This window comes from Palaemon carinicauda, chromosome 6, assembly GCF_036898095.1.
Source record: "Palaemon carinicauda isolate YSFRI2023 chromosome 6, ASM3689809v2, whole genome shotgun sequence".
Taxonomy (NCBI): Eukaryota; Metazoa; Arthropoda; class Malacostraca; order Decapoda; family Palaemonidae; genus Palaemon; species Palaemon carinicauda.
The window spans coordinates 165,785,473-165,809,717 of NC_090730.1; the positions used below are offsets into that span (position 1 = coordinate 165,785,473).

Sequence of the window (24,245 nt, forward strand, 5' to 3'; positions counted from 1 at the left end):
TATTACTTCCCATAAAATTCTTTATTTTCTTGTACTAGTATGGAATTTTCCATCATACATATGAACACTTCTGTAAAAAATATCATTTACGTACAATTAAAGGAGAATCATTTAAATCTAAAATTGCACAATTTTTTTCAAAAGACTTATTAGCAAAAATACAATGGATCTTTTCTTAACCAGGAATATATCTCTTAAGGGAACTCTCAACTTCAAAGAATTCTTGCACAGCATTCTCTGGTGGCATGTCCAGAATGCATTTTCTCACAGCAGTGCCAGTACATTATCATTGGCTATATCTGTAAAAGCTGTTTTTGTCAATACCAGTGCTGTAAGTACTGGTATTATCCCTAAGCATAGTGCACAGCAAAGCCAGTTTGATAATTCTGGTAGTATCTGTCAGCATGCATATCTCATCTTACAACTATGGACGGTCAATACTGCAACCTTTACTCTGAGCGAAGGAACAATCTGCATAATTTCAGTGAATGCCAATGTTCCATGAACGAGTAACTCGTGTTGCTTTCCATGCCACTTGAAGAGCTGAAGCAAACCTTTGTACGTTGAAGGAACTGATATACATTGTTTTCAGGTATCATTGTGGAGTAGAAAACTAAAACTCTGTCTTGTCTATGAATATTACTTCTAAACTTGGAATGTTGCTTTTCTTTTCGTTACGTCTTTGGACGCGGGGGCTTCTTCGTCCAGCCCCGTGTAATCTAGCCAATATCTGTCTTCAACATCTTGCAGGGTTTCAGGCAAAGGCCTGTCCTTTGTCTCTGGTAGAAGAGGAACTAGGGCTCCGCCAATGATTCCAGCTAGACCAAAGGTTACGCTGGGTGCCCACCACTGATACTGGACCTGCATAGAGAACATTGAGCATTACTGGTTGTCTGATAGAACCATCTTTTGCTGACACGGGACATAAAATAAGAAATTGAATAAGTCACAATAGAAGCCTCATTAGAAGAAGAACTAACAGAAAGGTTATTTTAGTCATGGATATTTAAATAAAATTGCTAATTTGGCTTTTCTGCGTAGTGAAGTTTCTCAGCCAGGTGTTACTGATATTCTGTTAGATGCCAAAATCTCTGATAAACTAAAATTGCACTAAAGATCAGGTCTGATAAAAACAAGAATTTGATGAAGTCAGGATCTAGTGCACTTAATAAAGTTTAAGTAAGACTTACAGGAGCTATAAAACAGTAACTATAACCTAATAAACAACAGAATGAATCAGATACAGATGGAATGACTTCAGAATGTCTGTACTGGATAAGTCCAGAAGTCAAGAAACTTACAGCAATGTCTGTGACAATTGGAATAGACATTTCGCCAAGAGACCCGATCAAGTTGGTGAATGTGAAGCCTCTTGTGCGGATGACGGTTGGGAAAAGTTCTGAGAGGAACACATAATTAACCTGAGGTAAAGAGAGAACAAAAATACATTAGATGATTTCATGATACATTCTGGTGTCACTACGACTAGATTGATCATGTAGAAAATTAGTATATGTATATACATTTTTATCTGAATTGAAAACTAGCGATAAAGAAGAGACATATCTATGTAATCTGACGTAGCAAAACCTTTCTGGACTAGATTCATTCTGTCATCTTACAGTCTAATAGACTTAATTGTTTATCCCCCAAAAAATCTTTCCAATACTTTCTCTCTCTCTCTCTCTCTCTCTCTCTCTCTCTCTCTCTCTCTCTCTCTCTCTCTCTCTCTCTCTCACAAAGAACTTAGAAATAAACTTTACTGATTTATTGAAAGAGCAAATTCTTTGCACAACATAAGGTGAAAACAAGCTATGTTTTTCTTTCAATTTTACTTTTAGCTGTAAATGTTATTTTGAAATTTTAGATATAAACAAATCTAATTTCAAACTTTGTTTACATACTCTCGGCTTGATAAGTTCGCCTGAAGGTATTTTTTATATTTGAAATCAACTCTTTCTGTAGGCCTATAGCTCTGGTTTTGAGAATTTAATATTTCATTATGAAAACCATAAACCACAAAATGTTCAACTGGCATTAGGCTTACCTGGAAGGCGCCACAGACGAGGCAGAAGGATATCATCACCATGATCCACTTGATCCAAAAATATTCTGTTTGAGGTTTTGAAAAGAAAAGAAAATATATTATTCATAAAGTCTTTCAGGGTAATTTTATTTTAGTATATTGACGTATATTGACTGTCTGACTGCAAATTACTTAATTTAAAAATATTGTAGCATAAATATTGCAAATAAAATAGTTAGGCTTAGGATTTCTAAAGAGGCGTGAAAGAGCAAATATATTATTAATAAAACTATTTTTCAGGGTAATTTTATTTTCAGTATATTGACTGTCTGACTACAAATTACCTAAATTAAAAATATTGTCTCATAAATCTTGCAAATAAATAGTTAGGCCTAGGATTTGTAAAGAGGCGTCAAAGAGAAAATATATTATTAATAAAACTATTTTTCAGGGTAATTTTGTTTTAGTAAATTGACTGTCTGAATGCATATTACTTAAATTGATAAGATTGTCTTATAAACATTTCAAATAAAATAGTTAGGCCTAGGATCTCTAAAGAGGCGTGAAAGAGCAAATATATTGTGAATAAAACTATTTTTCAGGGTAATTTTGTTTTAGTATATTGACTGTCTGAATGCATATTACTTAAATTAAACAGATTGTCTCATAAATATTTCAAATAAAATATAGGACTAGGATTTCTAAAGAGGCGTGAAAGAGCAAATATATTGTGAATAAAACTATTTTTCAGGGTAATTTTATTTTCAGTATATTGACTGTTTGACTGCACATTACTTCAATTAAACAGATTGTCTCATAAATATTGCAAAATCAAATATAGGGCTAGGATTTCTAGAGAGGCGTGAAAGAGCAAATATATTATTAATAAAACTATTTTTCAGGGTAATTTTGTTTTAGTATATTGACTGTCTAACTGAAAATTACCTAAATTAAAAAGATTGTCTCATGAATATTGCAAATAAAATAGGCCTAGGATTTCTAAAGAGGCGTCAAAGAGAAAATATATTATTAATAAAACTATTTTTCAGGGCAATTTTGTTTTAGTATATTGACTGTCTGACTGCACATTACTTCAATTAAACAGATTGTCTCTTAAATATTGCAAAATCAAATATAGGCCTAGAATTTTCAAAGAGGCGTCAGCATTGGTTTGAAAATATAGGCCGATGGTTGGGCCGATGATTGTAGCACGTGTGACAAGATGTGTTCTAACTAAATAGAATAAAAAACGTTTAATCATAACTATAGGACTAACTATTTTGGGGTATTTGTCCTAAATATATCTCTCTTACCTAGTGGAACTGGTAATTCCAATAGCAGCAAAATACCACCAATGGATAATGTTCCCGCCAAAAGTATTCTGCGAGGCATCTTAAGACTCAGTGGAATTGAGAGAATTATGGCGATGACACCCATAGCGCCGGATAGAGCCACGTACTGGAAGGGGTTAGAGCTGAAATAAAGAAGAATAATTATAATAATAATAAACTAAAAATGGATGTATGATCATCAGAAGTTTCTCGGATGATTTAATGAAGAGAAAACAATGAAATCTGAGTGACTGAGTCAGCCAGTGTATCGTGAAATTTGTTTTTCTTTTTCTAATAAATTATACAGTGGTTAGACTTTACAATCATTTCATGATATTTACATTTCTATACTAAAGATTATTGTAATTATATATTTTAAGCGCAAAATTACACACTTTATAATCAGTTCATGACATTTATATTTCTACACTTAAGTTTATTGTTACAGAGGTCATATATTTTAAGCGCAAAATTACAAATATAGTGTTACAAATACAAAGTTACGTATTAAAGTAACCTAGAAAAATATGTTTTACATTTATCACCATAAGATTTAATCAGTATATATCTATAATAAAAATTAGGCTCTATAGATTCAACGTGAATAGGCCTAGACCAACTCTTACCCGGTGAAATTGTTAGCATTCAGGATGATACCGATGTAGAGGGACCTTTTCAGAAGCCACATGAAGGGGGTCACAATCATGATTGTTCTCATCCCGCGGGCCTTGTAGCAGGCCAACAACATCCTGAAGGTGCTAAGTTCATCATTGCTGTTGCTGTTGTCTTTGAATTTCTCCGTGACGATGTCCTTGCTCATCTGATGGAAATGGGAAGAAGAAGAAGAAGAAAATATGATATTTGTGAAGCGTTATTGTCATGTTTAAAGGCCGCTCATGAATGGCAGAGACAAGGGACTTTGACATTGCTCTATCAAGCAGGACAATGCCCTAGAGACTGACCATATATCATATGATCAGCTCCCAAGCCCCATATCCACCCAAGCTAGGACCAGAAAGGCCAGCCAATGGCTGTTGATGACTAAACAGATAGACCTATAGGCTCCCCCAAACCCCCCAACCTTATCTCACAAAAATGGTATGGTTGCAGACACTAATGGCACTAACGAGACGTTACCAATCAGGCCACAACAACCCTTAAAATTAAAAATTAAAAAATAATGCCACTTTATTTGTTAAGTAACTGAATTTTCTTCATAATTACTTGAAGTTAATTTATCTTTAAGGTTCTTTATACAATTACCTAAAACCTATGCGGTATTTATACGGCTTTTCTATTTGAGCACGATATAGGGTTGATTTTCATCCATATATATATATATATGTGTGTGTGTGTGTGTGTGTGTGTGTGTGAACACTATTAACATGAGATAACTGAGTAAGAAAATTAGACAATGGCGGAACACCTGAAGACTTGAAAAATCTCTTTACCTGGCCGAGTTTGTTCAAGATCAGTGAACTGGACGGACTCAGCGTGACCTTGTGCTGAGATGCAGCTTTCCTCAGGATTTCGACGGCCTCCGATGACCTTCCCTTCTGTAGGAGCCATCTAGGGGACTCGTCAATGAAACTGGAAGGGCAAACAGATGGAGTTAACTGGGTTATTTTACCATGTTGGAGCCATGGGGCTTTTAGCATCCTGCTTTTCCAATTAGGGTTGTAGCTTGAATAATAATGATAATGATAATAATAATAATAATATAATCAGCTAACACTTGGTACTAAATAGTGATTGACACTAGGCCTACTTACAACAATCAGCTAACAATTGATACTTGAATGGTGATAGACACTAGGCCTAATTATAATAATCAGCTAAATATTGGTACTTGATTAGTGATAGAAAATAGGCCTACATACAATAATCAGCTAATACTTGGCACTTAAATAGTGATAGACAGTAGGCCTACTTACAATAATCAGCCAACACTTGGGACTAAATAGTGATGGACTCTAGGCCTACTTACAAATATCAGGTAACAATTGATACTTGAATAGTTATAGACACTAGGCCTACTTACTATAATCAGCTAGCGTTAGCCACTAAAATAGTGATAGACAGTAGGCCTACCTACAATAATTAGCTAACAATTGGTACTTGAATAGTTATAGAAACTAAGCCTACTTACTATAATCAGCTGACGCTAGCCACTAAAATAGTGATAGACAGTAGGCCTACTTACAATAATCAGCTAACACTTGGCACTTGAATAGTTATAGAAACTAGACCTACTTACTATAATCAGCAACCGCTAGCCACTAAAATAGTGATAGAAAGTAGGCCTACTTACAATAATCAGTTAACACTTGGCACTTAAATAGTTATAGAAACTAAGCCTACTTACTATAATCAGCTGACGCTAGCCACTAAAATAGTGATAGATAGTAGGTCTACTTACAATAATCAGCTAACAATTGATACTTGAATAGTTATAGAAACTAGGCTTACTTACTATAATTAGCTGACACTAGCCACTTGAATAGTGATAGACAGTAGGCCTACTTACAATAGTCAGTTAACACTTGGCACTTGAATAGTTATAGAAACTAAGCCTACTTACTATAATCAACTAACACTAGCCACTAAAATAGTGATTGACAGTAGGCCTACTTACAATAATCAGCTAACAATTGATACTTGAATAGTTGTAGAAACTATGCCTCCTTACAATAGCCTGCTAACAATTGATACTTGAATAGTTATAGACACTAGGCCTACTTACAAAGTGATGGGAACGAAGAGAAGAAGGGGAGTGTTGCACACGATAACCAGTTTCCTCCAGTGAGGTAAGAAATAAGCAGCCCCTGCTAAGACTGACACGGACAGGAAATACATTAGACCAGGTAACATTGCTGTTAAGGTGCGCTGGCTGGAGGGAGATATTTCTGACACTGTGGAAGAAATTAGAAAGATTAAATAGAATTATAGTGTTGCTATTATTCATGAAATAATTATATATACAGCAAAGGCAGCCACTTCTCCACTGCAGGAGAGAGGCCTCAGATATGTCAATTTATGTTTGAGGTTTGGTCAGTTTTTATCCCCACGCTGGCCACTGCGGATTGGTGATGGTGGGAGATTTTCGTCAGATTGGTCACAGCAAACCAACCTAGTATGGGTGGCCTTGACAAGTGCGGTTTTGCTTTACGCAAACCTTTCACCACTCAAAAAAAAAAAAAAAAATATATATATATATATATATATATATATATATATATATATATATATATATATATATTCAATTTTAGTTAGTCTCAAGATACTCAGTTGTTATTGATATTCTCTATCAATCGTATGTAGACTTAGAAATGCATTTATTTACTCTGACAATTTCCTTAACCTAAAGAAATGTGTAACAAAAATAAGTCTTTAACTCAAGAATCAACACCCGCCCCCCGCCCAAAAAAAAAAAAAAAAAAATAAAATGATGTTTGCGTTGCCAAATAGGGTCGTGAATGATAGACACTAGGCCTAATTACAATAATCAGCTAACAATTGTTACTTAGAAAGCGATCGACACTAGACCTACTTATAATAATCGGCTAACACTTGGCATTAAATAGGTATAGACACTAGGCCTACTTACAATAATCAGCTAACATTTGGCAGTGAATAGTTATAGACACAAGGCCTACTCACAGTGTTCTGTATTAACCTAAAGGTTAAGTTTCTGGTTTCAGTACAAATATAAATACTTCACATTTTATAACATAACGTAGATAATCAAGTTACTTACCGAGGGTGTAAACTGGAAAGAGCATGAGCATAGTACCAGTCCCAGTCAAAATCCTGGCAAAAATCACACACCAGTACCAGGGTGATATGCTCGTGGCGATGACTGACAACAGGGACAACACACCTCCAATCTGAAGTGTCCTCTTGCGACCCAAGCTATAGAAATATACAAAAAGAGCCTGTGAGATCTCTGTGGTTGAGCTAGACGCAATGACTATAATCTACAACTTTGGAAGGTGCTTAAGCTGTTACTAGTCACAAAGACTTTATATTTACAACTTTGGAGGGTGCTTGAGCTATTACTAGCCACTAAGACTTTATATCTACAACTTTGGAATGTGCTTGAGGTATTACTAGTCACTAAGACTTTATATCTACAACTTTGGAAGGTGCTTGAGCTATTACTAGTCCCTAAGACTGTATATCTACAACTTTGGAAGGTGCATGAGCTATTACTAGTCACTAAGACTTTATATCTACAACTTTGGAAGGTGCATGAGCTATTACTAGTCACTAAGACTTTATATCTACAACTTTGGAAGGTGCATGAGCTATTACTAGTCACTAAGACTTTATATCTACAACTTTGGAAGGTGCTTGAGCTATTACTAGTCACTAAGACTTTATTATCTACAACTTTGGAAGGTGTTTGAGCTATTACTAGTCACTAAGACTTTATATCTACAACTTTGGAAGGTGTATGAGCTATTATTAGTCACTAAGACTTTATATCTACAACTTTGGAAGGTGTTTGAGCTATTACTAGTCACTAAGACTTTATATCTACAACTTTGGAAGGTTCTTGAGCTATTACTAGTCACTAAGACTTTATATCTACAACTTTGGAAGGTGTATGAGCTATTATTAGTCACTAAGACTTTATATCTACAACTTTGGAAGGTGTTTGAGCTATTACTAGTCACTAAGACTTTATATCTACAACTTTGGAAGGTTCTTGAGCTATTACTAGTCACTAAGACTTTATTATCTACAACTTTAGAAGGTGTTTGAGCTATTACTAGTCACTAAGACTTTATATCTACAACTTTGGAAGGTGTATGAGCTATTATTAGTCACTAAAACTTTATATCTATGACCTTGGAAGGTGCAATTATCTGGAGAACTTCTTCATCTATGTCTCTCTAACTCGGCAAATTGCTTCAAACAGCTAATAGTCTACAAGGTTCTTCTTATTATTTTTTTATATTTATATATGAAAGATCGATTTTAATGTTGTTACTGTTCTTAAAATATTTGATTTTAATTGTTCATTACTTCTCTTGTAGTTTATTTATTTCCTTATTTCCTTTCCTCACTGGGCTATGATGGAGCCCATGGGCTTATAGCATCCTGCTTTTCCAACTAGGATTGTATCTTAGCTAATAATAATAATAATAATAATAATAATAATAATAATAATAATAACTGCAAAATTAATTCAGAGAGCTGAGTCTAGTTCTGAGTCTGGCAGTGAGTTTAACATCCAAAATTCAAAGATTTTTGTACCCTACAACAGTTAAATTTCTGACATTTTTCACTTCTCTAAGAGTTAAAGCCACGAAGTTTTCATGATGATAAAAATTTACTAAAATTGCCAGAAAAATCATAATAACTAAAAGAAAAATAACAAGATAATAAAAAGAAGTCTAAAATTCTTCTGGAGTTTGATGAACCATCCAAAGTTCAATGAGTAATCAAAGATATCAGCCATTAATTATTCGTCGAACGGTTCGAAGAAAGTCTGTCCTAGCCTGACTTATATGGGCGGGGCTTCATTGTCCACAAGCCTATGCATTTGTGACTGACTCCACCTCTTCGAACCGTTTGAGAAGCAGGTTCGATAACCTGGTTCGACGAACCGTTTTAAGCAGATAGCAAATAAATTACTAGAAGAAACTTAATTATAAAGGGAAGAAATAACTTACCGGTCACTCATCTGCCCACAAAATAAGCAACCCAAAATGGCGCCGATAGAATACGTCATTTGGAACAACGGTCTATATGAAGCATTTTCACAGACCAGATCCCACTGAAAGGAAAAATGAAAATGTAAACTTTATCTTTAAAGAATGACAGAAAAGATAAAACAGAAAAAATATTAGTGACCAGGGGTGTAAAGTATTAATCATACATTATCTATAAGTACTTAGAGAAAAATGTTTATAGGAAAAAGATACATATCTAGAGAAAATGAACTGCTAAATGCTATTACATTACACTCTCGGTGAGAGATAAAATTGCTTTTATTTGTTCAAGACATATGCCTAAAACTGGAAAGAGAATATATATAGGTCTAATGTCATTTCTGAATTAACGCGGAACTACAAAACATCTAGGTTACAGAAGATGAAAAAAGATAAAAAAAAATTATTCGTCAATATATGGATAAAAATGCAATAATTTACATGAAACAAGAAAGAAAAAAAGTTAAAAAAACTCTCCTGAATTAACATGGGACTACAAAACATCTTGGTTACAGACGATAAAAAAAATTAAAAAGAAAATATTCGTCAAAAGATAGATAAAAATGCAATAATTTACACGAAGCATAAGAAAAAAAGTTAAAAACAAACTTTTCTGAATTAACATGGGACTACAAAACATCTTGGTTACAGAAGATAAAGAAATAAAAAAAATATTCATCAAAAGATAGATAAAAATGCAATAATTTACACGAAGCATAAGAAAAAAAAAGTTATAAATAAACTTTTCTGAATTAACATGGGACTACAAAACATCTTGGTTACAGAAGATAAAAGAAAAATTAAAAAAAAATATTCATCAAAAGATAGATAAAAATGCAATAATCTACATGAAACATAAGAAAAAAAGTTAAAAAAAAAACTCTTTTAAAATAACATGGGACTACAAAACATCTAGGTTACAGAAGATAAAAAAAGATAAAATTAAAATGATACGTCAATAAATAGATAATTATGCAATAATTTACACGAAACATAAGAAAAAAGTTTAAGAAAAACGTTCTGAATTAACATGGGACTACAAAACATCTAGGTTACAGAAGATAAAAAAAAGATAAAAACAAATTATCCGTCAAAAGATAGATAAAAATGCAATAATTTACACGAAGCATAAGAAAAAAAGTTAAAAAAAAAAAACTCTTTTAAATTAACATGGGACTACAAAACATCTTGGTTACGCAAGATAAAAAAAGATAAAAACAAATTATCCGTCAAAAGATAGATAAAAATGCAATAATTTACATGAATCATAAGAAAAAACTTGAAAAAAACTCTTTTAAATTAACATGGGACTACAAAACATCTTGGTTATACAAGATAAAAAAAGATAAAATTAAATTATCCGTCAAAAGATCGATGAAAATGCAATAATTTACATGAATCATAAGAAAAAAGGTTAAAAAACCTTAAAAACAAGTAACTGGACATTTAAAAGCTCACCTCACTGATGACGGTTGAATCAAAGGTTGAGAAATCATATTCAATGAGGGGACAGGACGGCAACCCAGTGGCCTTTTGGCTCAAGCTTATTTTAGAAACTCCATCAGACAGAGGCTTGTTGTATTGAGTTAATTGTTCTCCAATTGGGTTATCTAAAACTTGTAGACATTGGCTTGGGAAGTCATTTAGGCCTATGTCTTTCTCTTGGATTGTCCTGAAACTTCAAAGAAGAAGAAATATTATAAAAAGTCCTACGTTGGTTCTCTTGCTTGAGGGTACACTCTGACACACTATTCTATCTAATTTCTCTTCCTCATGTTTTGTTAAAGTTTTCATAGTTTATAAAGGAAATATTTATTTTAATGTTACTGTTCTTAAAATAGTTTGTTTTTCCATGTTTCCTTTCCTCTCTGGGCTATTTTCCCTGTTGGAGCTCCTACGTTGGTTCTCTTGCTTGAGGGTACACTCTGGCACACTATTCTATCCAATTTCTCTTCCTCGTGTTTTGTTAAGTTTTTATAGTTTATAAAGGAAATATTTATTTTAATGTTACTGTTCTTAAAATAGTTTGTTTTTCCTTGTTTCCTTTCCTCACTGGGCTATTTTCCCTATTGGGACCCCTGGGCTTATAGCATCCTGCTTTTCCAACTAGGGTTGTAGCTTAATAATAATAATAATAAAAATAATAATAATAATAATAATAATAATAATAATAATATTCTTTAGGCCCTAAGCGTGTAAATGAAAAGTATAAATATGTAAGAACATACAAAGTAAGATAGGCCTACACACAGAATCTGAATTATTAGGTACCAAAATGGAAAGACTGGCCATTTTACCATAAATATGAGACTATGATGAATATATGCCAATCAATTTTATTGAAATCGATTTTACTTTTAAATATCTCGTTAATACATGTGTGTATGTATGTATGCACACAGTGTGATCTTAATAAAAAGACAAAGACTAATTTATTTGTGCATATTTTTAAATTTGTTGGTAATATAAGATCAACAAGATGAGGAAAAGTGGTATTAACCGTGGAGGAAGTTAAAAGATAAATATATAGATAGATAGATAGATAGATAGATACTTCACTAGATATATCATTATAAGAAAAGAGTATAATATACAAGATATAAAAATAAGGATATATAAAAAAATCTTATATAAAAAAATAGATGAAAAACTTAAAAACTAGCACAAAAGTAAGCAAAATATATAGATGCCACCTTTAAGTTTCGAAAAAGTAGGGAAGAGAGGAAACGGCCCAGTCAATAATAATAATAATAATAATAATAATAATGATAATAATTAGAAGTTCTCCTTTAGACCTATAGTTTGATTATCTACCTGGTTTTCCAACTAAGATTATAACTTAGCTAATAATAATAATAATAATAATAATAATAATAATAATAATAATAATAATAATAATGAGTTCTTCTTAGACCCATAGTTTATTTATCTACTAGCTTTTCTAACTAGGATTGTGGCTTAAATAATAATAATAATAATAATAATAATAATAATAATAATAATAATAATAATAATAATAATTACCTAGTGCTGTTGGTGACTTCTGCAATATTTGCTGACTGGATGTTATCATAAGAACAGCGGAATGGCAAAGGTGCGCTTGTGAGCGTGGAGCCCACTTGCTGCACTGGGGCCGTAGCGTGTACTGAAAAGTACCAATGGTAAAAGTCTATTAGAAATTTAGAATATATTTAAATTTAGGTCCTATGAATATATTTAAATTTGGGCCATAGGCCTAGAGGTTTTGGCTGGAGAAGCCCTTCGAAGCGAAGTTGTAGCTTGGGAGGAAAACACTGTTGCACTATGGAGTAAAAGTTGAGAGCTTGGAAGGAGCCTAGGATGAGGTAAAAGGCTTAAAATTGGGAGCATCTAGGGATTAAATGGGTTGCAAATGCACTTTAAAATTGCCTACAGTTTGCCCAGTTAGTTACACTGATTGTCATAGCCCCTAGAGGATATGCGAGCAGAATAGGCCTAATGGTTATTTCACTACTTTGATCAGGGAGTAAATATTTCTCAATTTACAAATTAAAGTAGTAACAGTTATAACTAATTTGAAATTACCTATAATAACATAAGCATTGGACAGTTGAATTCTGTATTTGATTCCCGCCAAAGATGATAACTACAGTTATTGAAAAAGATTAAAATCTTTCTTAATTCTAATGATTAATCTTACTTCCATTGTATGAATATTTCACGCATTAAGCTACTGTTATTTATCTTAGTATATTTTACATTTTTACTTCTCATATATGGTTTATCTATTTCCTTTTCCCTGTTGGAGCCCTTGGGCTTATATCATCCTGCTTTTCCAACCAGGGTTGTAGTTTAGCTAATAATAATAATAATAATAATAATAATAATAATAATAATGATAATAATAATAATATTATTATTATTATTATTATTATTATTATTATTATTAAATGCTAAGCTACAACCCTAGTTGGAAAAGCAGGATGATATAATCCCAAGGGCTCCAACAGGGAAAATAGCCCAGCGAGGAAAGGAAACAAGGAAAAATAAAATATTTTAAGAACAGTAAAAACATTGAAATAAATATTTCCTATATCAACTAAGAATTTAACAAAACAAGAGGATGAGAAACTAGATAGAACAGTGTGCCCAAGTGTACCCTCAAGCAAGAAAACTCTAAACCAAGACAGTGGAAGAGCATGGTACAGAGGCTACGGCACTAATAATAATAATAATAATAATAATAATAATAATAATACATACATATACCAAGGCACTTCCCCCAATTTTGGGGGGTAGCCGACATCAACAAATGAAACAAAAACAAAAGAGGGGACCTCTACTCTCTACGTTCCTCCCAGCCTGACAAGGGACTCAACCGAGTTCAGCTGGAACTGCTAGGGTGCCACAGCCCACCCTCCCCCGTTATCCACCACAGATGAAGCTTCATAATGCTGAATCCCCTACTGCTGCTACCTCCGCGGTCATCTAAGGCATCGGAGGAAGCAGCAGGGCCTACCGGAACTGCGTCACAATCGCTCGCCATTCATTCCTATTTCTAGCACGCTCTCTATGATAATAATAAACCTGTTTAAATAAAATGTTTATTACTTACATAGCAAAGAGGCAACCAAAACGAGTGCCTGCCAACGGCCGAACCCAATTTCGGTTATTACCTCCTCCACGCTATCGGCCACTGCCATTGTTGAGGCCTGAGAAAGAAAACGGGAAGAAGATGAGTTACAACTTTAGTAATTAACTTTTTAATTGTTGTTTTATAGCAAATTAAAAGTTGTGGAATATAGACCAAATTATAATCATAGGGTTGATGGTTGATATTGTTAATAACTTTTCAGAATGTACAAATAGATATATAATGATATTTGCCTCTCTCTATGATGTAATATATATATATATATATATATATATATATATATATATATATATATATATATATTGTATATATACACACACACACACACACACACACATATATATATATATATATATATATATATATATATATATATATATATATATATATATAGAAATGGACTTGGACAGGACATATAATGAGAATGACAGCCAATAGATGGTCATTAAGAATGACAGAATCCCCAGAGATTGTAATAGAAGCAGGGGAAGGAAGAGACGATGGATTGACGAGTTAAGTAAGTTTTTGGATGTTGACTGGCATTGAAAGATCATAAATAGACGCATATGGAAGAATGTGTCTGAGGCCTTGGTTCTGCAGTGGACAAGTAACGGTTGATGATGATGCTGTTGTGTGTGTGTGTATGTATGTGTGTGTGTGTGTGTGTGTGTGTGTGTGTGTGTAGAATCACCACATTACACTAAATATCAAGTAAACAATTCACCATTTTCAGCCAAAAAATGCTTTACCACATTTCAAAGAAATCGCATAAAAATCACTGTCTCGCCGTTTCTATTCCACTGCAGGACAAAGGCCTCAGACATGTCCTTATTCATGTCTGGGATTTGACCCGTTTTCATCACCACGCTGGCCAGTACGGATTGGTGATGGTGGGAGATTTTCGTCTGATCACTCACTGCAAACCAACCTAGTATGGTTGGCCCTAACTAGTATAGCTTTGCTGATCATGGCGATACACAAGCACTTTCACCACATGTACAACTAATATATATATATATATATATATATATATATATATATATATATATATATATATATATATATATATATATATATATATATTTATTTATTAAAGAATATCAACTCACTTGGGAATTTAACTCAACAATTTCCGCTGGTAAATTAAATATTCTAAATTTAAGATTATTTTGTTTAATTGCTTTTCACCTGTGATAAGTCATCGCAAATTATTAAAGATTATGAGACACAACCACTTGAAGACACCTTTTCTATTTTTATTATATATATAATTTGGAAAAACGGTGAAAAAAACCACAGCGAGGGAGCCGTTTCAAAGACAACCCATACTGCTAGTACTACTACTCCGGAAAACGTTTATATTTGAACCAGCAACGGCATTTTAAATCTATCATTTATACTAAATCATATTTATGTTTATCGCTTAACTTATTCTCTATTTCCTTTACCTGTGCCATTTTAATACGAGGGAGAGAAAGAGAGGGACAGAGAAAAAGAGAGTGAGAGCGTATTAGCACCGCTGTAGACGACAGCCAGGCCAACTCTGATTCGATATGCGCCAAGATGGCTTAAATTCAACTTCCTCTTTCCCCGTCATCGACCGCCAGTTTTTCTTTCTCTAATTCTTCCTTTTACATTCGAGGTTTCTTGGCTGAAAACGTGACGATTGCAATAGCTCAGGCTTGCGTAACATTCTCGCAATATATCTGCTTGGTAACAGGGTTTTTTCCTAGAATACTGGCAAATTCTCCTCCGTTAGGAGTAAAATATAAATGCTTGTTCTAAGCCAAATTTTTCAAAGAAAGATTTATTACTAAGCTAAGGTAGCAACTGAGTAAAAAAAAGATCTTCAACTAACTCAGAAATCGAACTAATGCTTTTGATGTCAGAACCTTTTTCTTAAATTAAAATGGTAGGCCTAGTCATCAAGGAAACTGATATAGAAGCTATAGGCCTACGTTCATTGTTGAAAAGGCGCCCAGTGTTCTGCGACACCTCATCAACTTTTACGCGCCCGTCTCGATTCCCTATTTCTTTCTTTATTAACGAATAAAAAACACAATGGATAAATAATAATAATAATAATTAATTACAATCGTGTAATTCACATGCGATAGGCAAGTAATTATTACAGAATTCACAGTCTGATTCTATCAACTTTCCTTATCCCCAGGTGCTTGCAATTTGAAAGATCTTTTTAGTTCTGAAAGGTTATATAGCCTACTGTACATTCGCATTTAGTCTTCTTGAGTAGTGCCATAGCCTCTCTACCATAATCTCCGCTGTCTTGGGTTAGAGTTTTCTTGTTTGAGGGTACACTCAGGCGTACTATACTATTTTCTTATTTCCTATCCCCACTGAGCTATTTTTCCTTGTTGGAGGCCTTGGGCTTATACCATCTTGCTTTTCCAACTAGGTCTCAAACCTAGATAATAATAATAATAATAATAATAATAATAATAATAATAATATAATTTAGTTTACGTCCGATGTGCTGTTTAAATGGCAGAGGCAAGAGACATTGAAATTGCCCTATCAGGCAGGACAATGCCCTAGAGACTGACCATATACACATATGATCAGCTCCCATGCCCCCTCTCCATCCAAGCTAAGACTGGGAAGGGCCAGGAAATATCTACTGATGACTCAGCAGGTAGACCTATAGGCTCCCCCAAACCCCACATCTTTAGTTCACAAGGAGGGTGAGGTTGCAGGCACTATAAGAAACTATCGAGCTAGAGCGGAGCTCGAACCCAGTCCGGCAGATCACCAGGCAGGGTCATTGCCAATAGGCCATTACAACCACAGGAAAAGATACATGTGAACTATAAACTCAAGAACTCAAGAGGAAGGGATATCTCAACAAGTACATGATAATCTCCAGAAATCCTACTATCTCATCAAGTACATAATAATCTCCAGAAATCCTACTATCTCAACAGGTACATGATAATCTCCAGAAATCCTACTATCTCAACAAGTACATGATAATCTCCAGATATCCTACTAACTTAACAAGTACATGATAATCTCCACAAATCCTATTATCTCAACAAGTACAAGATTTTCTCCAGAAATCTTACTATCTCAACAAGTTCAACATTTTTTCCAGAAATCTCGCTATCTCAGTAAGTTCAATGTCTTCTCCAGAAATCCTACAATCTCAGTAAGTTCAACATCTTCAGAAATTCTACTATCTCAACAAGTCCAACATTTACTCCAGAAATTCTACTATCTCAACAAGTCCAACATTTACTCTAGAAATTCTACTATCTCAACAAGTCCAACATTTACTCCAGAAATTCTACTATCTCAACAAGTCCAACATTTACTCCAGAAATCCTACTATCTCAACAAGTCCAACATTTTCTCCACAAATCTTACTATCTCAGCAATTCAACATCTTCAGAAATTCTACTATCCCAACAAGTACAAGATTTTCTCCAGAAATTCTACTAACTCAGTAACTTCAACGTCTACTCCACATATCCTATTATCTCAACAAGTACAATATTTTCTCCAGAAATTCTACTATCCCAACAAGTACAAGATTTTCTCCAGAAATTCTACTATCCCAACAAGTACAAGATTTTCTCCAGAAATTCTACTATCCCAACAAGTACAAGATTTTCTCCAGAAATTCTACTATCCCAACAAGTACAAGATTTTCTCCAGAAATTCTACTAACTCAGTAACTTCAATGTCTACTCCACATATCCTATTATCTCAACAAGTACAATATTTTCTCCAGAAATTCTACTATCCAAACAAGTACAAGATTTTCTCCAGAAATTCTACTATCCCAACAAGTACAAGATTTTCTCCAGAAATTCTACTATCCAAACAAGTACAAGATTTTCTCCAGAAATTCTACTATCCAAACAAGTACAAGATTTTCTCCAGAAATCCTACTATCTCAACCAGTACAACATTTTCTCCAGAAATCCTACTATCCCAACAAGTACAACATTTTCTCCAGAAATCCTACTATCCCAACAAGTACAACATTTTCTCCAGAAATTCTACTATCCAAACAAGTACAACATTTTCTCCAGAAATTCTACTATCCCAACAAGTACAACATTTTCTCCAGAAATCCTACTATCCCAACAAGTACAACATTTTCTCCAGAAATCCTACTATCCCAACATGTACAACATTAACTCCAGAAATTCTACTATCCCAACAAGTACAAGATTTTCTCCAGAAATTCTACTATCCCAACAAGTACAAGATTTTCTCCAGAAATTCTACTATCCCAACAAGTACAAGATTTTCTCCAGAAATTCTACTATCCCAACAAGTACAAGATTTTCTCCAGAAATTCTACTATCCCAACAAGTACAACATTTTCTCCAGAAATTCTACTATCCCAACAAGTACAAGATTTTCTCCAGAAATTCTACTATCCCAACAAGTACAAGATTTTCTCCAGAAATTCTACTATCCCAACAAGTACAAGATTTTCTCCAGAAATTCTACTATCCCAACAAGTACAACATTTTCTCCAGAAATTCTACTATCCCAACAAGTACAAGATTTTCTCCAGAAATTCTACTATCCCAACAAGTACAACATTTTCTCCAGAAATTCTATTATCCCAACAAGTACAAGATTTTCTCCAGAAATTCTATTATCCCAACAAGTACAACATTTTCTCCAGAAATTCTATTATCCCAACAAGTACAAGATTTTCTCCAGAAACACTTCTACTATGACCAACTCCTTCGGGTTACCTGTGAGGATGGTAGAGCTGCTCCGGTGTCGACCAACTGCCTTCCTCAGGCATCCCCTGCTCTATATATACCCAGGGGACATCCCTGGTCATAGAGGAATCCTTAAATTCTCTGATTATGTGCTATCACGGCTCCTACCTCAGATGATCGGTATTATCTGTTACGTGGAACCCAAAAGAATGGACTAGAATTTATCTTCACAGCGTTGTGAAGAAACTGATATTTTTTATATTTCATTGGTATTTTTGAAAAAGAAATTATTAATAGAAATATTATGCAAGCACTCGAGACTAACTTAATTCTTCACAACCGGACTAATGCAATTTCCTTACCATTCTATTATTATTATTATTATTATTATCATTCGCTAAGCTACAACCCTAATTGGAAAAACCGGATGCTATAAGCCCAAAGGCTTCAGCAGGGAAAATAGCCCAGTGAAGAAACTGATATTTTTTTATATTTCATTGGTATTTTTTGTATTAATTGATTTTGTGTTATTTTTTACAGTCAATGTATTTTTTCATTATAAAATTTCTCTATATCTTTGAAAAAGAAATTATTAATAGAAATATTAAGCAAGCACTCGAGACTAACTTAATTCTTCACAACCGGACTAATTCTATTATTATTATTATTATTATTATTATTATTATTACTCGCTAAGCTACAACCCTAATTGGAAAAGCAGGATGCTATAAGCCCAAAGGCTTCAGCAGGGAAAATAGCCCCGTGAGGAAAGAAAATAAAGTAACATACTTTTCTTGTATATTATTTTCCTTATTTCTTTTCCTCGCTGTTCTATTTTATCCCTGTTGGAGCACTTGGGCTTAGAGTACCCTGCTTTTCCATCTATAGTTGTAGCTTAGCTAGTAATAATAATAATAATAATAATAATAATAATAATAATAATGTGCCTGATTGTAACCTCAAGCAAGAACTTTGATATTCTTATTAAGAATAATTATATTATTGTGATGATCTTATTATAATTTATTTCTGGTATAAAAGATAAATTATGTTAAATAATAGAAGAAGCAAATGCTTTAGTGTGTTGGTCATTTTTTTTTTTTACTTTCCCATTAAGGGGTCGGTTGCCTGATGTGCTCTCTCTAAAGCCTTCTATCAGAGGCATCCTCTTCCAGTCATTGATTAATACTGCTCATATGGTACAATTTAGATTTTCTTGCACAACAGAAATGGTGAAAATTAATATTTCATTTACCAAGCATATTATAGTATGCACTTTATCAGATTTTTATATTAAATAAATGAGGAATTATAATGGAAATTAATATTTAATTTACCAAGCATATTATAATCTGCACTTGATCAGATTTTTATATTAAATAAATGAGGAATTATAATGGGTCTTAATGTTGATTTAAAATAGGCCTATTCAGATTTCGTCGAAAGAAAATTCACTTAGAAATGGTGAAAATTAGTATTTCATTTACCAAGCATATTATAGTATGCACTTTATCATTTTTCTATACTAAAGGAGGAATTATAATGGGTCTCTATGTTGATTTGAAATAGGCCTATTCAGACTTTGTCGAAAGAATATTTATTGTTAGTTCTATGTATCAACTTGGGAGATGACGGGGCTTAAAATCTATATTGAATAATCATCGGGGAAATTAAAGCAAATCAGTTAAATTAAATAAACTGAAATATCTTTACTAAGCTCCGCGTAACAACGCAAGAATTAAAGAGAAAGACTTGGCGAGGTTTAGCTGGCTTTGAAGTACCTTCTACCCGGCACAGTTCTGAATGGAGAAAGAGGTTTGTTTCCTTTTATCGCTATCATGCTGTTACTTTGCTTCATACAGTGAGTGAATGAATTATTTTCGGTTTAAAGGAAAAATTACTCTTTCTAGAGAAGTTACCTTTGTCAGAAAATAATCCAATCTTTCGGTATATTTCTGTTATTTGGAAAGAATGTGAAACAGCTGATTGCATAGTATGGCACAGGACAGAAGTTCATTTTAGTGGTAAGTAAATCAAATTTTCTGGATTTTATCGTATTTTAAAGAAACTTTAACACACACACACACACACACACACACACACACATACACTAAAGTGTAACTTTGAAATATATTTCGAACGCTAGCAGATTTATACTTATTTTACAGAAACTCAAACATTAGAATACACTACGAACGTTAGTAGATTTTTGTAAACATAAGTTAGACCCAGGCATACATGGCTGAGGACTATGAAGCAGGAGATGATGAAAGGAGAAGTACTGATTTAAAGGCTCATAATAGAGACGACTGGCGAAATCTAACCGAGGCCCTTTGCGTCAATAGGCGTAGGAGGAGATGATGATAATTAAGTTAGTTTGCTTAGTTGCGAACTATAAGCTTTGATCGTAGCAAACAGACGAGAGCAAGATCAGACATTTCCGTTGAGAGAGAGAGAGAGAGAGAGAGAGAGAGAGAGAGAGAGAGAGAGAGAGAGATGAGCACTATTTAAATTATATTTACTTAGTCGTTGGTCGTAACTTCAAGCTGTCAGCAGACTATTAAAACTGGCAACCGTAGAGACAGAGAGATAGAAATAGTCCTAGTCAGTGAGGAAGAGATAAGCATTCAAATTGTTTGTACATAATCTAAAAAAAAAAAAAAAAAAGCATCTTTTTATGTATTGATGAGCTGTTTGCCAAAGTGGCAGTTACATTTATCCTACGTTGATAACTGAAAAATAATTACTTTTTTTTAAAGTGAAAACCATGTACTGTGTTTCTTATCTCAAATACACCTTTGACCATCAAATATTGCTATAATGATTCTCAATTTATGGATGTTATTAATACCAATATATCCGTATCTTTATATTATTATTATTATTATTATTATTATTATCATTATTATTATTATTATTATTAACTCCCTACATGTCAGTTGACTCGCAAAGCTATCATCATTTCTTCAAAATAATTCGCTCTAGTAACCGACTGCTAGCCATAGTAATCCCTATCTTGGCTAGACATCCTTTTTGGCTATCTTCCACACGATTTCTTCTAGTGAGTAACTTTTCTTACCAACTAGAATGTGTAGCCGATTAACCACGGAAGCTTCGACACGTGATATAGCTCTTTCACATTGAAGTGCCTTAGTACTATACTCAATTTATTTTTAGTGAGCCAGTGAGGCAGATTTGCACCGACTCAGAGGGGTTCCCTTTTAGCTCGGAAAAGTGTCCTGATCGCTGATTGGTTGGACAAGATCATTCTAACCACTCAGATAGCAGGAAACCTTTCCGAGCTAAACGGCAACCCTTGCGAGTCGGTGCAAATCTGCCTCACTAAGAAGAATTGACTATAGTCTAATCTGTTTAACAGTTTTCTGTCATAAGGTGTGTGGTACTATTATTATTATTATTATTAGCTAAGCTACAACCCTAGTTGGAAAAGCAGGATGCTATAAGCTCAGGAGCTCCAACGGGGAAAATAGCTCAGTGAGGAAAAGGAACAAGGAAAAATAAAATATTCTAAGAGCAGCAATATTAAAATAAATATTATTTTATAAACTATAAAAACTTCAACAAAACAAGAGGAAGAGAAATAAGATATAAGATAGAACAGTATGCCCTAGTGTAACCTCAAGCAAGAGAACTCTAACCCAAGACAGTGGAAGACCATGGTACAAAGGCTATGGCGCTACCCAAGATTAGAGAACAATGGTTTGATTTTGGAGTGTCCTTCTAGAAGAGCTGCTTACTATACCTAAAAAGTCTCTTCTACCCTTACCAAGAGGAAAGTACCCACTGAACAATTACAGTGCAGTAGTTAACCCCTTGGGTGAAGAAGAATTGTTTGGTAATCTCAGTTTTCTTTCAGGTGTATGAGGACAGAGGAGAATCTGTAAAGAATAGGCAAGACTATTCGGTGTATGTGTAGGGAAAGGGAAAATGAGCCGTAACCAGAGAGAGAGAGATCCAATGCAGTACTGTCTGGCCTGTCAAAGGAACAAAATTAACGCTCTAACGATGGGACTAATTATTTCAACAAGTAGTGATTGCAGTGCAATATTCTCTCTCTCTCTCTCTCTCTCTCTCTCTCTCTCTCTCTCTCTCTCTGTTACAGTACGCTCTCAAAAATATAAGAAAAATTCCCCGTCTATCCCATTCACACACACACACACACGCACATATATATATATATATATATATATATAGACAAAATTATAAGAACATCCTCTCTCTCTCTCTCTCTCTCTCTCTCTCTCTCTCTCTCACAAAAAAAACACAAGAAAATGCCAAATCATAGTATCCTTACAGAAGATAAGATAATTCAGCTTCAATCTATTTAAACGACCTCTTTATTCAACGTCACAACCCAGAGTTCATTTATAAGGACACCAAATAGTATTTTTAGCTTTAGCATGAAATTTCTTTTATATTTCTAAGTAGTTCTGTTATCAAAAACATTGCACTCGTTTCTTGAAGATATATCGTTAGATATATAGGTTATGAAATGTAATGATGTAAGAGGATATAGGATAAATTATTTTATGTGAAATGTAGCAATATAAATTGTCGAACTTAGACCGTGGTTTTCTCTAGCATGTAGTATCTCGTATATTTTTAAGTAGTTCAGCTATCACAAACATTTAATTTATTTCAAGACATTTCGTTAGATACGTAGTTTATGATATGTAATGATGTATGAGGATATAGGATGAATTATCTCATGGAAAATGAGGCTATAAAAACCCTCCAGCCTAGACCGTGGATTTCTCTAGCATGTAGTTTCTCATATATTTCTAAGTATTTCAGCCATTACATTTAGTTTATTTCAAGACATATCGTTAGATTTATAGTTTATGAAGTGTAATGAATTATGAGGCTATAGGATAAACTATTTTGTTTGAAACCAGGCTATAAAAACCCCATCTAACCTAGACCATGGATACAACCGCCCATAACCTGATATATCCTCTGTGCGCTCAGCAACAGCCAGAAAGATCCCGCCATGTCTTGTCTCTAACTTAATTCCCTGGTGTGTGGCATTTAGGTACATGATCCTTTCTTCTTCTCCTTCTTCTTCTCATTCTTCTCCTTCTTCTCCTCCTTCTTCTTCTTCTCCTTCTTCTTATTCTTCTCTTTGTGGCACTTAAATAACTGTGGACGCAGTTGGGTAGCAACTAGCTTTGAAATGCTAAATCTTTTTCTTGCTTTTTGTCGAGCCAATTTTCTGTACCTCACGACTGGTGAATACTTTTTTTTTTCTATTTCTGTTCTTTGTTCCTATGCAAACTTGTTCGATCGTTTCACAGACGATGGTAGATCTTCTATAGTTTCTAAGTAAATAAACTTTTTGTGAACATTTTTGGGGACATTCAATGCAAAAATACACAATTGATGAGTTTGAGTAACTTAATTAAGGCAGATTGTCTTAACGTTTTTTTTTCTTTAGATCTTTTGAATGAAGAGGAAAAAGAAGAAAAAGAAAAAAGAATTGTCTCCATGTCTTTTAATTAGTTCTTTGATGGATAGATATACCAGGAAAAAATTATTACCAAACTGATTATTATTATTATTACTGTTATTATTAATACTTGCTGAACTACAACCATGGTTGGCAAAGCAGGATGCTATAAGCCCAGGAGCCCCAACAGGGAAAATAACCCAGTGAGGAAAGGAGAGCAAGAGCCCTTAACACCACATAGGTGGTGGCATACCGGCATTTTAAAATATAGAATATAGCATTAGGGGGAACATGGAAGGAATCGGCGAGTTCTAAAGTTGCATAAGATTTTTCATAATTCTGACTATCCTTTGCATTCAGAT

At 33.8% G+C, this 24,245-nt stretch overlaps 1 protein-coding gene across 3 annotated transcripts in view; it reads right to left on the reverse strand.

Annotated features, from left to right (window-relative positions):
• LOC137642792 (organic cation transporter protein-like) overlaps positions 1 to 24,245 on the reverse strand; it is a 25,350-nt gene continuing 1,105 nt past the window's right edge. Inside the window, exons 1-13 of one of the 3 annotated variants that reach the window (XM_068375648.1) lie at positions 15,159 to 15,182; positions 13,672 to 13,768; positions 12,102 to 12,222; positions 10,536 to 10,755; positions 9,039 to 9,142; positions 7,115 to 7,269; positions 6,101 to 6,269; positions 4,809 to 4,947; positions 3,984 to 4,177; positions 3,340 to 3,500; positions 2,048 to 2,112; positions 1,302 to 1,421; positions 1 to 861 (exon numbers count right to left, since the gene is read on the reverse strand). In XM_068375648.1, the coding sequence (XP_068231749.1) occupies positions 646 to 861; positions 1,302 to 1,421; positions 2,048 to 2,112; positions 3,340 to 3,500; positions 3,984 to 4,177; positions 4,809 to 4,947; positions 6,101 to 6,269; positions 7,115 to 7,269; positions 9,039 to 9,142; positions 10,536 to 10,755; positions 12,102 to 12,222; positions 13,672 to 13,768; positions 15,159 to 15,167 (1,770 nt within the window). In that variant the 5' untranslated portion in view covers positions 15,168 to 15,182 and the 3' untranslated portion in view covers positions 1 to 645. Of the gene's footprint in view, positions 862 to 1,301; positions 1,422 to 2,047; positions 2,113 to 3,339; positions 3,501 to 3,983; positions 4,178 to 4,808; positions 4,948 to 6,100; positions 6,270 to 7,114; positions 7,270 to 9,038; positions 9,143 to 10,535; positions 10,756 to 12,101; positions 12,223 to 13,671; positions 13,769 to 15,158; positions 15,183 to 24,245 lie in introns of those variants that run through there. The other 2 variants (XM_068375646.1, XM_068375645.1) reach the window with 2 other exon arrangements.